General features: G+C 40.6%; 1 protein-coding gene across 1 annotated transcript in view; it reads right to left on the bottom strand.

Moving 5' to 3' along the window:
• Nucleotides 1-8,281: 8,281 nt before the first annotated feature.
• Nucleotides 8,282-14,445, bottom strand: part of LOC122794932 (adhesion G protein-coupled receptor F5-like) — a 61,765-nt gene continuing 55,601 nt past the window's right edge. Inside the window, exon 3 of the mRNA XM_044063527.1 lies at nt 8,282-8,371. Coding sequence (XP_043919462.1) covers nt 8,282-8,371 — 90 coding nt within the window. The remainder of the gene's footprint in view (nt 8,372-14,445) is intronic.

The raw sequence follows: 14,445 nt of genomic DNA, 5'->3' as shown, positions 1-14,445 counted from the left end.
CTGGGGGCCAAGTATACAGGAGAGCATCTCTGGGTGGCTGACCTTGAGAAGGTACTATGGCATAATAGTTGCTGCACTTGATGGTAGATGGGGATGCAAACAGACTGCAACCTGTAGTGCCCAGGGCCAAAATATCTGGGACCATTCATGCAGAAAGAAAATGTTCCTGCTCAAACTGTCTGCCAATATGTTGGATTTCCCTGGGATGTGCATTGCAACCAGAAACCATTAAGATGAAATTGCCCATTTCTAGACTCTCATGGCCTCCTGACAGAAAGGATAGGGATGCGATCCCTATTGTTTGTTCAGATACCATACCCCAGACATGTTATAGGTCTGAAATGAAATCGCACTCTTGGTAAGAACATCCTGAAAAGCCTGCAACTCAAAGACTGCCCTCATCTCCATGACATTGATGTGAAGATTGGCCTCAGTAATGGACCAGGTCCCAGGATAGTCTTCAAAATACTTCCCCACCAGAGAACAGAGGCATCCATAGTGGCCATGCTTGGGGGGGGGGGGATTGATCAGTCTACAGGTGGACACAAAGGAAGACTTCTTCCCCCACCTTATTTGCTTCAACATTCTTCTGTTATCACACTGGGAATCTCTATTGGATGTGTCAAATAAGGCCACCAAACCACCAATGTCCACTGCAGAACCCTCATGTAGTACCTAGCTAGTGGAAGCAAGCAGACGACAGCTGCAATGTGTCCCAAGAGCCTGAGAATAAAATAAGCTGCGGCTTTTGGGCAAGAGAGCAAATAAAGAGCTAGACCCCACAGGACCAATACTCTGGAAATTGAAAGTCTTGCAATCTGAGAAACTGTGTCCAAGTGGAAGCCTATGAACTCTATGGTTTGCACAGGAAGAAGGTTGGACTTATGGCAGATAATTATGACTCACAAGGAGCTGCATAGCTGGAGTAAAGTGTTCCTGGCCATGACTAAAGATGGTCTCATGGTGGTGATTAGGAGAAAGTCATCTAGGTAAGGAATGACCTGAAACCTCTGCAGCCTCAGCCAGGCTACTAAGACTGCCATGCATTTGGTGAACATCCAGGGAGCTTTGATGAAACCAAAGGGCAGCACTCAGAATTGATAATGATTGGCTCCCAGACAGAAGTGTAGAAGCCTCATGGAATATCTCACAATCTTTATATGAAAACAGGCATCTTTGAGGTCAATGAAGCACATCCAACTGTCCTTCTTAAAGGAGGCAGACTAGACTGCACACTAACTATCCGGAACTTAGTCTGCTTTATAAAATTATTCAACCTGCTCAAATCTAAAATTGGCCTAAGGTTGCTATTCTTCTTTAAAACCAAAAAGAACCTCAAACAGACCTTTGCATTGGGCTGGTGGGACCTCTTGGATGACTTGGGTTTCTAGAAGCTTTTGAATTTCGATGGCTGCATTCTTTCTCTGATGGGGTGGCATGTCTGGGAGATATTTGGGATTTAAACTTGGTGTTTCCAAAAATGGAATTGTATAGCCTCTGCATGTGACTTTTAACACCCATGTATCTGAGATGATGGCCTCCCAAGCTTCCAGATGTAGGCTAAATAATCCCAACTGCCTCCAGAGCCAGATCGTGAACACCCCTTCACGGTCAATGAAAGGGCATCCTGGAGAAGGTTCCATGAAACCCCTGATACTGGAAGCCACCATTGCTGTGAGGGTGGTACTTGTTGTTATTACCATCTCTGCTGCAGGTGAAACCCTAAGAAGGTGCTTTGTGAAAAGACAGCTGCTCTTTTGTTAAAAAAAAAAACAAAAAAAAAAAACATGTTTTTCCCTACTGGTTCTCATAGAAAATACAGTGAGGGATAGCAAAACATACTCCCATAGCAGACACCTTCTTCCAATCCTACTCACTCCTGATTAAAGTATCCTTAACCGCTACCCAAAAAGGGGAGAACCATCAAAGTGGCATTAATAAAGGATGCCTTTTGCTCCCAATTCATGTAAAACAGCACTCCTTAATCACCCTATTTAAGCATAACTTAGTCAACTGGATGGGAGACCATAGATTTACTCTGGGGGATGTCACCTTCAGAGTAATGGTGAATGTGGAAGAGAGGTGAAGAAGAGAGTACAGGCAGGATGGAATGGGTGGAGAAGAGTGTCAGGAGTGATTTGTGACAGATGGGTACCAGTAATAGTGAAAGGGAAGGTCTACAAGAGGGTAGTGAGACCAGCTATGTTATATGGGTAGGAGACAGTGGCATTGACAAAAAGGCAGGAGTCAGAGCTGGATGTGGCAGAGTTAAAGATGTTAAGATTAGCACTCGGTGTGACTAGGATTGAAAGGATTAGGAATCAGTATATTAGAGGGTCAGCTCATGTTGGACAGTTTGGAGACAAAGCAAGAGAGACTAGATTGCATTGGTTTGGACATGTGCTGAGGAGGGATGATGGGTATATTGGGAAAAAAGATGCTAAGGATGGAGCTGCCAGGTAAGAGGAAAAGAGGAAGGCCTAAGATAAGGTTTATGGATGTGGTGAGAGAGGACATGAAGGCGGTTGGTGTGACCGAGCAAGATGCAGAGGATAGGAAGAAATGGAAAGAGATGATCCACTGTGGCGACCCCTAACGGGAAAAGATGAAAGATGATGATGATGAGGATGTCACCTATGTCCCTCTTGGATAACGGCAGTTGGTGCTGATCATAGACTCACACTGCAAATATAGACCATACAACTTGGTCAATAAGGGAACCAGCTTATGTCTAACCTTATAAAGGCCCTTGGGCCAATAGCCTAGTAACCTCCTATGAACATATGACCTATAAACTTATGAACCTTGAAAATTACCCAGCCTCATCCAAACGTAGCAATGCATGATAATGCTGGTGTTAGCAGCTAGTGATGTGCCACCAGCCACATGTTAGACAGCAGATGCATGGACCCTTTAGCAGTAGACTGTAAAGTGGATGCTGAGTCTCCAAAGTTTTCTTAAACTTTGGAGTATGGTAAGTCTTAATTACCCTTTACACTTCCTACACAATGTCACACTGATGTCTGGTCATGTGAGCAAGACAGTTCAGCTCCCTCAGTGTGAATATGCCTGAGGCATAGGATCTCTTCCCTAACTGGTCCAATGCTGAATATTCTCTATTTAGGGGATGAACTGAGGAACTCTCTTTTGAGATATCCCTCTTAGTGGCCACTACCACCATTACAATTGCATCAAGGCTGGAACCTTACTCTAGTGTTGCTGGCCCTTGGGATGGTTGGGAATCCTGTCTGGCCTCTTAAAGATTGGATCCACCATATTAGGCTCCTTGCACAACCTTTAGGGCACCAGGTCAATAAGTACATCTGAAGGGGAAAACACAAAGGATGTGAATGGGCCCACCCCAAAGGCCTCCAAAAATGCTAACTCCACCAAAGATATAGCTTTGACAGTCCAGTCCCCCACACTGGTGAAGCAACTCTAAAAGACAGCCAAAGGATGCATCCTCACAGGGGATTCACAGGATCCTCCAGGGTGCTATGCTCAATGAGGGGCTCTTCAGGAGAGTCTAAGTTCTTCCTCTTGCACTGCCTCTTGTCAAAAACTTCTTGCCCTGGAGAGTTTGGAGGAAAGGGAAGAGGCCAGAGGCCCTGAAGTAAGGGAAGACTGAAGACCGCCCTGGGTGAGCCATCCTGGAGCAGGCTGAAGTGTGACCACAGTAGCAGACATTGAAATGGGAAGGATACCAGTTGAACCTGACCACTTCTTCTCCTGACAGACCATTCGTTCCAAGAAGTCAAAGGCAGAAACTGAAGCAGGCCACCCATAACCAGTGGACCTAAGATGCGAATATCCCAAGTATGCACCAGACTCCGGAGCCACTGCTGCCTGCTCCCAATGCTGATACCAGAACTGAGCAACCCAGAGTAAAGACACAGAGTGGGAGGGATGACCCTGAAATAGGAATCTTTATACATGACCTGGACACCCCTCTCTCGATGTTTTCACCCCGAGGCCCACACATCCCTGATACAGCTAGAGTCGAGGAAAAAAGGTAAAGATAGGAGTTTAAAGCTGCTAGGCCATCAGATCTGACTCTAAGAGGGCAAAGGTAACTGGCTCCAAAGACCTTGAAACCATCAAGTCCAAGGAAGAAAACCAATTTAAAGAAGCCGAAGCTTCAGGTTGCAGGGCTGAAGCCAAGGGAATGAGTCCTAACTGCAACTGTGCCTATAAAAAGGACTGCTGTTCCAATGCCACAGGTCTTAAAATACCTACCAACCAAGCTGAAGTGACTGAAGGAGGCTTGGAGACTTGCCTACTGGATGAAGGTCTGAACTACCAGCTCCAAACTAGAGAAGCTTAAATCTGGTGTGGAGACAGGGATGCCTTTGGTGAGTACTCCTGCAAGGAAAAAGGGTAAAATGTCCTACATGATGGCGCACCATTGGACAAGAAGGGGCTAGGGATACTGAGTGTGGGAAATGGAGCCTTCCACACAATCATCTCAGAGGTATTGGAGCCAATGATGGTGTCAAAAACTATTGTTGTAGCCAAGGGTGTTTAGACCTTCTGATCTAGTGGACAAGAAGAAGGGGCCAATCATTTTCAGTCCCCTTAGCTACCTTGGGGTCCGTACAGTTGAAGAAGAATCTGGGTTCTGGTAACTTTCTCGAACAATACTTTGGTCAATGTATGTTTAATTTACACAATAGTCAACTAAACAGATAGCTGACAAGCCTGCAATATCAACAATCCCTGAGTAGGGGACTATACCCTTTTCCCTTAGGGCTTGCGTGGTCTCAGAGTTAGAATATTGGATTCTGTTACTCAGGACGCCAGGGGTGGACCATGGGAGGTTTTATTATCCCATAGGGAAACACACTGGCAAATACTTTTGGAATCCAATCGATTCCCTGGGCTTAATGACACAATATTTATTGTCCCATATTTAAGACTAAAATCTGATAAGATTTGACATTCAATACTAAATACATCAGGAATGTTTTAAACAAATTCACAGCAGAAATAGTAGTTATGCAATATTTTGGTACCCTATTATATATTTTTAAAATAATTTTAACACATTCAACATGAATGAGTTTTTATAATGAGGTTTCAACCCACTATTCGATGTCATCAAATGTATATATGTTGAATTTTTAAACTAGTGAGTTTTGTGTCTTTAAAACTTGATCATATAACTAATTAATTCATTAGTGATAAGGGGGTGATTAGGGGTATTTAAGCCTGTGCAATCATTTTGTGTTTGTCTGATGAAGTCATATTACTGATGAAAACATGTGTATTACTTTTGGCATTAAATAAACCTTTTGTATTGCTGATTTTGAGCTTATTTTGAGCCTTGTTCGAGCCTTATTGTGAGCTGTTCGTATCTGCTTGAATTGCCGTACTATCACCTTCTGTGGAGCTTGCCTTTCGTTATTTGTTTTGGTTTGTTGGTCACTTGGTTTCTTGTACGTTGGAGTATTGGTGCTATGGATTTGGATCCGGGCAGTTCCACTTCCGACGGCAGCAGCACCGGCGCTACACTGGTAACCGGTGAACTTTCTCAGCTTACGGGCCAGCTTACTCAGTTAGTCCAACTACTCACCCCCATTGGTTTGGGGCTTCAAACTATCATTCAGAACCAAAATGAAGTGCTTAAAGCAGTAAGGAAAACTCCCGGTACACCAACTGGCGATCCCCCTGTTGGTATTGACAACAATGGTTTGGGCCATAAAAGATCGAGGGAAGTACCTGATAACATGGAAGTAGCAGCGTTTACGGAAACACCAGCTGTACTGAGGGACAGTTATACGCAATCTTCTATTCCTTGTCATCAGCCTGCTCCAGCCCACGAGACGCAGCCTATTTCTTCTTCATTTTCTGACTGAGTCAATACCAAACCTTCTTTTGTTATTTCGGGTTACCAACCGAATATCCCCACTGAGAGATATTCATTTGACGAGAATCTAAACTTTTTGGAAGATTCCTTATACAGGTACAAGAGTTTGGTTTTGGATAACTCATATTTGAATGAATGTATTAATCAGGGTATTGTACCTAAAGGCCTCAGGGTACACAAGTACCCAAATAATGTTACAAGTGGGAGTGTGTTCCACCAGGAATTAATTCAAGCCTTTGACCGGTGTGGACTGGATATAATGAGAGCCATTATTAAGAAAAATGAAAGCGACATTAAAGGACTGTCTGAGCAAATATTTAAATGTAACAATGATATTACTAATGATTTATTATTTGCTGTTGAATCACATAATGTTAAATATCATGATATTCGTAAGAATATAGACAAACAATGTGACATCATCACCAATAGAAAATTTAACAAGTTGAAGAGGGATCTCAGGGAATATAGGGAGGGGCGACAGTATCCCAACCCGCCCCAACCTAGGGGTAGGCATTTTCAGGCCGCTCACAGCCCTCAGAGACCTGTTTCTAGTGTTGATATGATGCCACTTACAATAGAAGAGGGTGATGACAATGCTACTACAGATTTATTAGGGCAAACAGATGACAGTTTTTTACCCAGGAGATCCGAACGTATTCGGAACCAACAAGGGGGACATACCTTTCCTGTTTATCCGATCTTTGCCAAAGGCAGAGACAATCAGGTGCAGGGGAAAGTGAGGAGCAGGAATCAGGTTTGGCAATAGGAAGGGTATTACTTCACAAATATAGGTGCATATGAGCTACACAGTAAGAATGGTTATCACATTTATAATTATAGTGAGGTGCCTGTAACTGAAGCCTGTTTTGACTTATTTACCAAAGGTTTTAAGTTTGTTCCTACTAGAGGTAGCCAGTTAGTTAACAGTATTCTTGACCTCAAAATGTTTATTCGAAAATTAAATTTTCAACAGTTGTTTGGCTATGGTCCTGTTGCTCCCAGCTTGTTCTTAAAGAAGTCAAGTTCATTTAATCCACCATTACACCCCCAGCTAAGTAATTTAGAGAACAGAATGGAAAGGGAAATACGTAAAGAACTAAGTCAGGAATGTTTTGATTTTAATTTGAGTGAAGACGAGAAATCAGTACTGTATGATTTAGCACACAACCATTCTATCCGAGTGATGCAACCGGATAAGGGAGGGGGTACTGTTATAATGAGTCAGCTCCTATATGAAAGTAAAATGGGGGAAATTTTATATGATACCAGTAAGTATACTGTAACATCTATTCAGGAGATACATCTCTCATATAAAAAGATTGACTTGATTATAAAAGACATGTTAGACCAGGAGGTCATTGAATTTGATACCTACTCCTTTTTAGAAAACAATCACCCAAAAGTACCCACTATCTTTGGTGTGCCGAAAATCCACAAGTGTGTGGAGGATCCGCCACTATGGCCTATTGTGGCTGCACAAGGTTCAAAGACACATTCAATTGCAAAATTTTTGGACTGGAAGCTCAAGCAGGTTTGGGGTAAAGAGTCTTATCTTATTAAAGACTCTTGGGAATTTTTGCGGAGAGTCACCAAAGATTTGTACGAGCCTAACCTTACGTTTTTAACAATTGACGTGGTTGACTTGTTCTCAGTTATTCCAACTAACGTGGGACTTGAATGGATAAAGGAGGCCTTATGGGAGTGTGTAGGGATCACCCACAATGACGTTACCATGATTTTGGCATTGTTGGAGTTGGTACTACAAAACAACTACATATTCTATGGGGGTGAATACTTTAAACAAATTTCTGGGGTGTCCATGGGGGCAAATTGTGCTCCAACCTATGCAGATATTATTATGGCCGTCTGGGAAAAGAAATTTGTTTGTAATAGTGGTTTTGAAAAGTACTGGAATCACTATTCTAGGTTCCTGGATGATATCTGCATTTTTTGGGTTGGTCCCGTTGAGACTATCCAGGAGTTTATCACATATATTAGGGGAACTACGACCTTTTTAAATTTCACCTATGAGATATCCATACAATCTGTTAATTATTTAGATGTGACTTTAAGCAAATCCGAATCGGGGTTTACTTCGACCGTGTACAGAAAGCCTACCTTTTCAAACAGTTACCTGCATTTTTCAAGTTCACACCCAGGGTTCCAAAAAAGAGGCATTGTTAAGGGACAGTTTGTCAGGGCCTCACGCATGACATCACAGGACCATCTATTTAACGTTGAGTGTGACAAGTTGACCAAAATGTTCAAGGATAGGGGTACCCGGAGGCTATGATAAATACAGTTAAGGATGAAGTTATGAAATGTAGAACTACAAGGTTCAAACCCATTTTGGGGCAAGAGAGTTCACATATTGAGCAGGGTAAGGACAAGTTGGATGGTGATGGGCATCAGCTATTGTTTATCACAGAATATAGTGCTAATGTTGGGCAGATTACTAGAATTATTGATAGGGAATTTAAATCCTTTCAGGACATAACAGACCTTAATGGGTTCAAAAATACAACTTTTAAAACTGTATACAGAAAAGGTTTTAATATGAAGAGAATTTTAGAAAAGGGTACCATACAACACAACCAGGAACATCTACGCAAGGGGACTTAAGTGTGGACGGTGCTCCCAGTGCAAATATATTTCCAATCAAGAATACATATATTTGGAAAGTAGAAATAGGAAGATTAACTCGAGGAGATTTTACAATTGTCTTTCCTATGGGGTTGTCTATTTGGCTGTGTGCCAGTCGTGTCAGGCATTTTACGTTGGAAAAACCAAAAGACAACTCCGTAGAAGAGTGTATGAACACCTTTATGACATACAAAAAGGTGACAGCAATAATGCACTGTTTAAGCACCTCAACACATGCCCCGGAGGGATCTTTTCTTTCTTCGTTTTGGATTCTGTTACTCAGGACGCCAGGGGTGGACCATGGGAGGTTTTATTATCCCATAGGGAAACACACTGGCAAATACTTTTGGAATCCAATCGATTCCCTGGGCTTAATGACACAATATCTATTGTCCCATATTTAAGACTAAAATCTGATAAGATTTGACATTCAATACTAAATACATCAGGAATGTTTTAAACAAATTCACAGCAGAAATAGTAGTTATGCAATATTTTGGTACCCTATTATATATTTTTAAAATAATTTTAACACATTCAACATGAATGAGTTTTTATAATGAGGTTTTAACCCACTATTCGATGTCATCAAATGTATATATGTTGAATTTTTAAACTAGTGAGTTTTGTGTCTTTAAAACTTGATCATATAACTAATTCATTCATTAGTGATAAGGGGGTGATTAGGGGTATTTAAGCCTGTGCAATCATTTTGTGTTTGTCTGATGAAGTCATATTACTGATGAAAACGTGTGTATTACTTTTGGTGTTAAATAAACCTTTTGTATTGCTGATTTTGAGCTTATTTTGAGCCTTGTTCGAGCCTTATTGTGAGCTGTTCGTATCTGCTTGAATTGCCGTACTATCACCTTCTGTGGAGCTTGCCTTTCGTTATTTGTTTTGGACTATACCCTTTTCCCTTAGGGCTTGCGTGGTCTCAGAGTTAGAATATTGGGGGTGCGTCCCACATCAAAGGGAATGCACTGGGGAATGCCCCCCACCAAAATGCTATGCTTTCTTTGTGTTTTTTTTTTAAAGTTTTGCATGCAACAAGTTTAATTCTCAGTATATGCAAAGCAGCGTGTTGATGTGTATAATGTCAATGAATTTATTTCAACATTATGCATGTCAATATAAATGGAAGTTGATCAATTTAAGTAATCAAAAAAAAAATTATGTAGAGATATTTATATATATATATATATATATATATATAGATAGAGAGAGAGAGAGATGAAGCTTCCTGAAAAAAATACTTTATTGGTGATAAAACAGCTTGTGAGCTTCACTGTTCAACTCTGTGGTATACAGGGATAAAGCTATCCTGGGTTTGATTAGTGGGTGAGTACAGAAAGAGCTTGCTGGTGAGAAAGAAATGAATGATGAGATGTTACCTGGTTACCTCTATCTGGGGGAAATATGTGTGCATGTCCAGAGAGTGGGCTCCTTTCTAAGCACCTAGAAATGACTTTGGATCACTAGAGGGACTTGATTTCAAGTACAGGACTGATAAAGTGATATCAGTTGCTGAAGAAGAAGAAGGCACTCCTGCAGATGCTCATTGCACTGTAACCCCTTTTTCCTTAGAGGGTACATGCACTGGATAAACTGTAGGAATGAAGCAGAAAACCACTTTTCCATTAGATGATGCTCCTGTTGTTTAATCCTCATCCTTAATGGAATGAATGGACCATAGGTTGTTACATCTAGGTAAATGAATAGGTCAATGAGGTGTACAGATGGTCACAAGGATCAGAATAAAACAATCTTTTAAAAAGCTACTGTGCTTGTATTGTAATCTTACTTTACTTTTCACGGTGGCAAGACTAACATTTATAGGTTTCACAGTTTTATTGGGAATCTTTGCTATTCATTGCCCTTGCAAAAGAAGATATTAATTGGCTATTTACTGATTTAAATGAAAACGGAACTACACACATTGTCAAGTATCAACATTTCAACCTGATAAAAACACACTCTCCAAAGCTAAGAATACAGCATCCATGTAACCAGATGACATCCCGGGCTGTGTATTACATGAACTACAAAATGAACTGGGACCTCACCTAAATGTCATGTTTAATCATAGCCTCAACTCAGGCTTCATTGCCCACTGAGTGGTGCACAGCTACAGTTATCCCACTCCACAACGGGGGGATCCAACTTGGATCCCGGGAACTACCAACCCATCAGTCTGATGAGCCTGATCTGCAAGGCCATAGAACGTATTATCATGGAACGTATAAACAAAGACATTGGCAACCTTCAAACACTGGACCCCATCCAGTTTGGGTTCATGAAGGGATGATCTTGTCTCCTGAACCTGATTGACTTCTTTGAATCAGTCTCCAGAGCCGTGGACGAGGGTAAGGTGGTCCACACAGCCTATCTGGACCTCGCCAAGGCCTTTGACACCACCCCCCCACTCTGGAATCATAGATAGACTTATTAAGCTGGGCATTAATCCCTACATCACTCAATGGGTTGCCAACTGGCTTACTGACAGAATCCACACTGTAAAAGTAGCCGACTCTAAATCCAGCTCCAGACAAGTGACAAGTGACAAGTGGAATACCTCAGGGTTCAGTTCTGGGACCACTCTTGTTTGGCATCTACTTCTCTGAAGTACAGGTCAACATTAAGGGACTCTGGCTAACAAAGTTCGCAGATGACTGCAAACTGGGAGCCATTATTGAAAACCCAAATGATGTGGATACTCTACAAAAGGGCCTTACAGAAACAGATGCTTTGCTTGGTGCCAGAGCCATGGGCTCAAGCTCAATGCAAAGAAATGTATAGTTATCCCCTTTGGGAAAAACATGCACCCATGAATTACCACATAGGTGGCAGTACACTAAACACCGAAAGTATGATAAGAGACTTAGGGACACAGGTGGACAGTGGTCTCACCTTCGATAACCACATTGCCACAACAGTCAGGAAATCCTTCTATGTGGCACACCTCATCACTAAGGGCTTTTCATCCAGAAAAAAGGAGGTCATTGTCCCACTGTACTCATCCCTCATTAGACCCATTAAAGAATACAATGCCTCGTTTGGTATGTACCTCTCAAGACATCTGCAACAACTGGAAAGGCCGCAGAAATGCCTCACTAAAAGAATCACAGGCCTAAAGATGTCTATGCTGACCACCATAAAAAACTCCAAGTATACTCTGTCACATATCGTCTACTCAGATGTGATCTCTGCTTAACATACAAGGCCATGTCAAACCCAGAGCTATTGGACATGCTACACTTAAAGAAATCCCAATCCCTCAAAGCCACATGCTCCAGGGATCTAAACCTTGTCATCACAATATACAAAACATGCTGGAGGGATAGGTTCCTGACCCACACACTCCCCAGACTCTGGAATAGACTGCCCATATGTGTCAAGCAGAGCATCCCTTAGGCCCTCTTCAAAAGGAACTTTGACGATTGGATGGGAGAAAGGAAATTCACCCCGGGGATCATGTCAGTCACTTTGCTAGACAGGGGTCCAGGGAAGTAAATAGTGTGGGAAGAGATAGCCAGGGAATTGTTATGGCTAGGCTTGTATAGGCCCTAGGCCGATAGCCTAGTACCAACCTATGAACCTATGACATAAGAGGAAAAAAGTGAAAGGAAATGGATTAGAGATCAAGTGATTCCAAGATTAAATGCACTCAGACCTCTGATTTCATAAGTATATGCAGAGGGGGGTCAGCGCTTAACCCAGGCAATTTACACAAGAACAAGGCAAGACAACAGGAGTGGCTGCCATAAGTAGGAAAGACTCTGCGTAACCATGTAAGGTACAGAGGATGGAAAAAATTCAAAGATGGAAGCTCAGAAGACTGTGAGACAGCAGTTAAATGGCTGCCTCTACTTCAACTTACCAGTAAATAATACTTTTAATTCAGCAGGAATGGATCAGGAAGCCATTTACTAATTAGACACAGGTTGCTACAAAACTGATAGTCATCAGTCCCTTATGTTCAAACTGTAATAGCTCCTCATGATTGTCTAAAATGAGAAGCTTAAGGAGCTAAGTAGTTACCTTTTCAGTCTCCACATAAGGAATATGGCATCAACTGTTCACAATATTAAAATGTGATGTTTCTTACAACACTTAAAAATAAATAAATAAATGGATTCTTTTGTGACAGAAAAAATGAGTGAAGAGACTGTAGCCTGTAGTCAGCTAGTATAGCACATAAAAATAAACACTTCTTATCGAACCAGAATGTTGAGCAAGAGGACTGCAGTAATGCTTATCATGTCCTGAAAATAAGCAAGCAAACACAGAACTTTGTGTCAATTTTATTATATAATCTATATATATATATATATATATATATATATATATATGTGTGTGTGTATATATATATATATATATATATATGTGTGTGTGTGTATATATATATATATATATATATATATATATATATATATGGATCTGCTCTCTTTTATCGAATTTACATTTCAACGAAACGTAAATCCGCGAATGCATTAACAAAAAAGTGTGTTTCAACGAAAACACACTTTCGTGTAAATCCATGAAAAAAAAAACACTTAAAGCAAGCCCCCATCCCCTCACTTTAATATTCTCACTCTGAGATCGCACTACAGTGGCGAAAAAGGAATTTTCCCTCATCCCCACTGTACTACAATCTCAACAACAGTCCACTTAGTTGTACATCAACACTAAACATTGATGTACTGCTAAGTTAACATGCAAACCACATGTTTTTCTTTATTTAACTAATTTTTTTTCTGTTTTACTTGCTTATTTACGCAAAAGTGTGTTTTCGATAAAACGCACTTTCGTGTAAATCCACTCACGAATTTCAGGTTTCGGTGAAACAAAAATTCACCAAAATCAAGTAGATCCATATATATGGGTCTACATCATATAAACAAAATCCTACTTACCTGACTTTCATAACTTCGAGCCGAGAACACTGAAAGTCCACAACACCAACTGCTAGGAACACTGACGTTTAACTAAAGGTAATAAACCTGTTGGGCAGGATAAAAACTTAAATAAATGCCAATAAAATACACACACACATAGGGGGCTTCACCCCCCAACCCTAAGTAAATATACTAACTCTGAGATTGCACTACAGTGGCGGTCAGGGCAAAGGTCAGCATGCTCGCCAAGTCAGGTAAGTGGGATTTTGTTTATCTCTCTCTCTCTCTCTCTCTATATATATATATATATATATATATATATATATACATACATACATATATACACACACATACATATGTATGACACAGGTGCCCAGTAGGAAGGTAGCTGGAATAAAGAAGTTGAACCACGACAAAGTAAAATCTTCTTTTTTAATACAAAAAGGTGAGTGCTTTCGCAATGGAAACCATTGCTTCATCCGACAGTTCATTCAAACAGCAACAGCACTTAAATACTTTAATTCATTACTAAAACAACCAATCCTACCACTCAAAGTTAATTCAGTACTCAGCAAACAATTAATTACTATGGTTATGTTTTGCCCTTTTCTTAATTGCTGAAGTCAGAAAAACACTGTTTAAAAACCGCATGCACAAAATGTAAAAACAAGAACATGTGTATGAATATAAATAAAATACATAAGTTAGTGAATAAATACATATACTCATGTTATCCATTTAGTAACTGCTTGTGTGAGTGGGTATAAGCATAAAAATATATGTACATTTATATAAAAATATAAGCAGTACACACTCAACAACTTAATACATATATTATGCCTAATAAATACACATGCTGTCCACCTAATAAATACATATGCTTTAAACATACATCTCAACAAATACTTGTCTTTAGTGATATCTATGCTAGAAACAGCTCAAGAAATACTGTCATATTGACCCAAAGCCCTGCATGTGTTTATGTAGTCATCTCTTGTTAAGATAGTATTATTATTATTTATTTTATTTTAACCT

Source organism: Protopterus annectens, chromosome 2.part1 (genome assembly GCF_019279795.1).
Source record: "Protopterus annectens isolate FY-2018-M chromosome 2.part1, PAN1.0, whole genome shotgun sequence".
NCBI classification, from domain to species: Eukaryota; Metazoa; Chordata; order Ceratodontiformes; family Protopteridae; genus Protopterus; species Protopterus annectens.
This window is presented reverse-complemented; position numbering and strand designations above follow the sequence as displayed.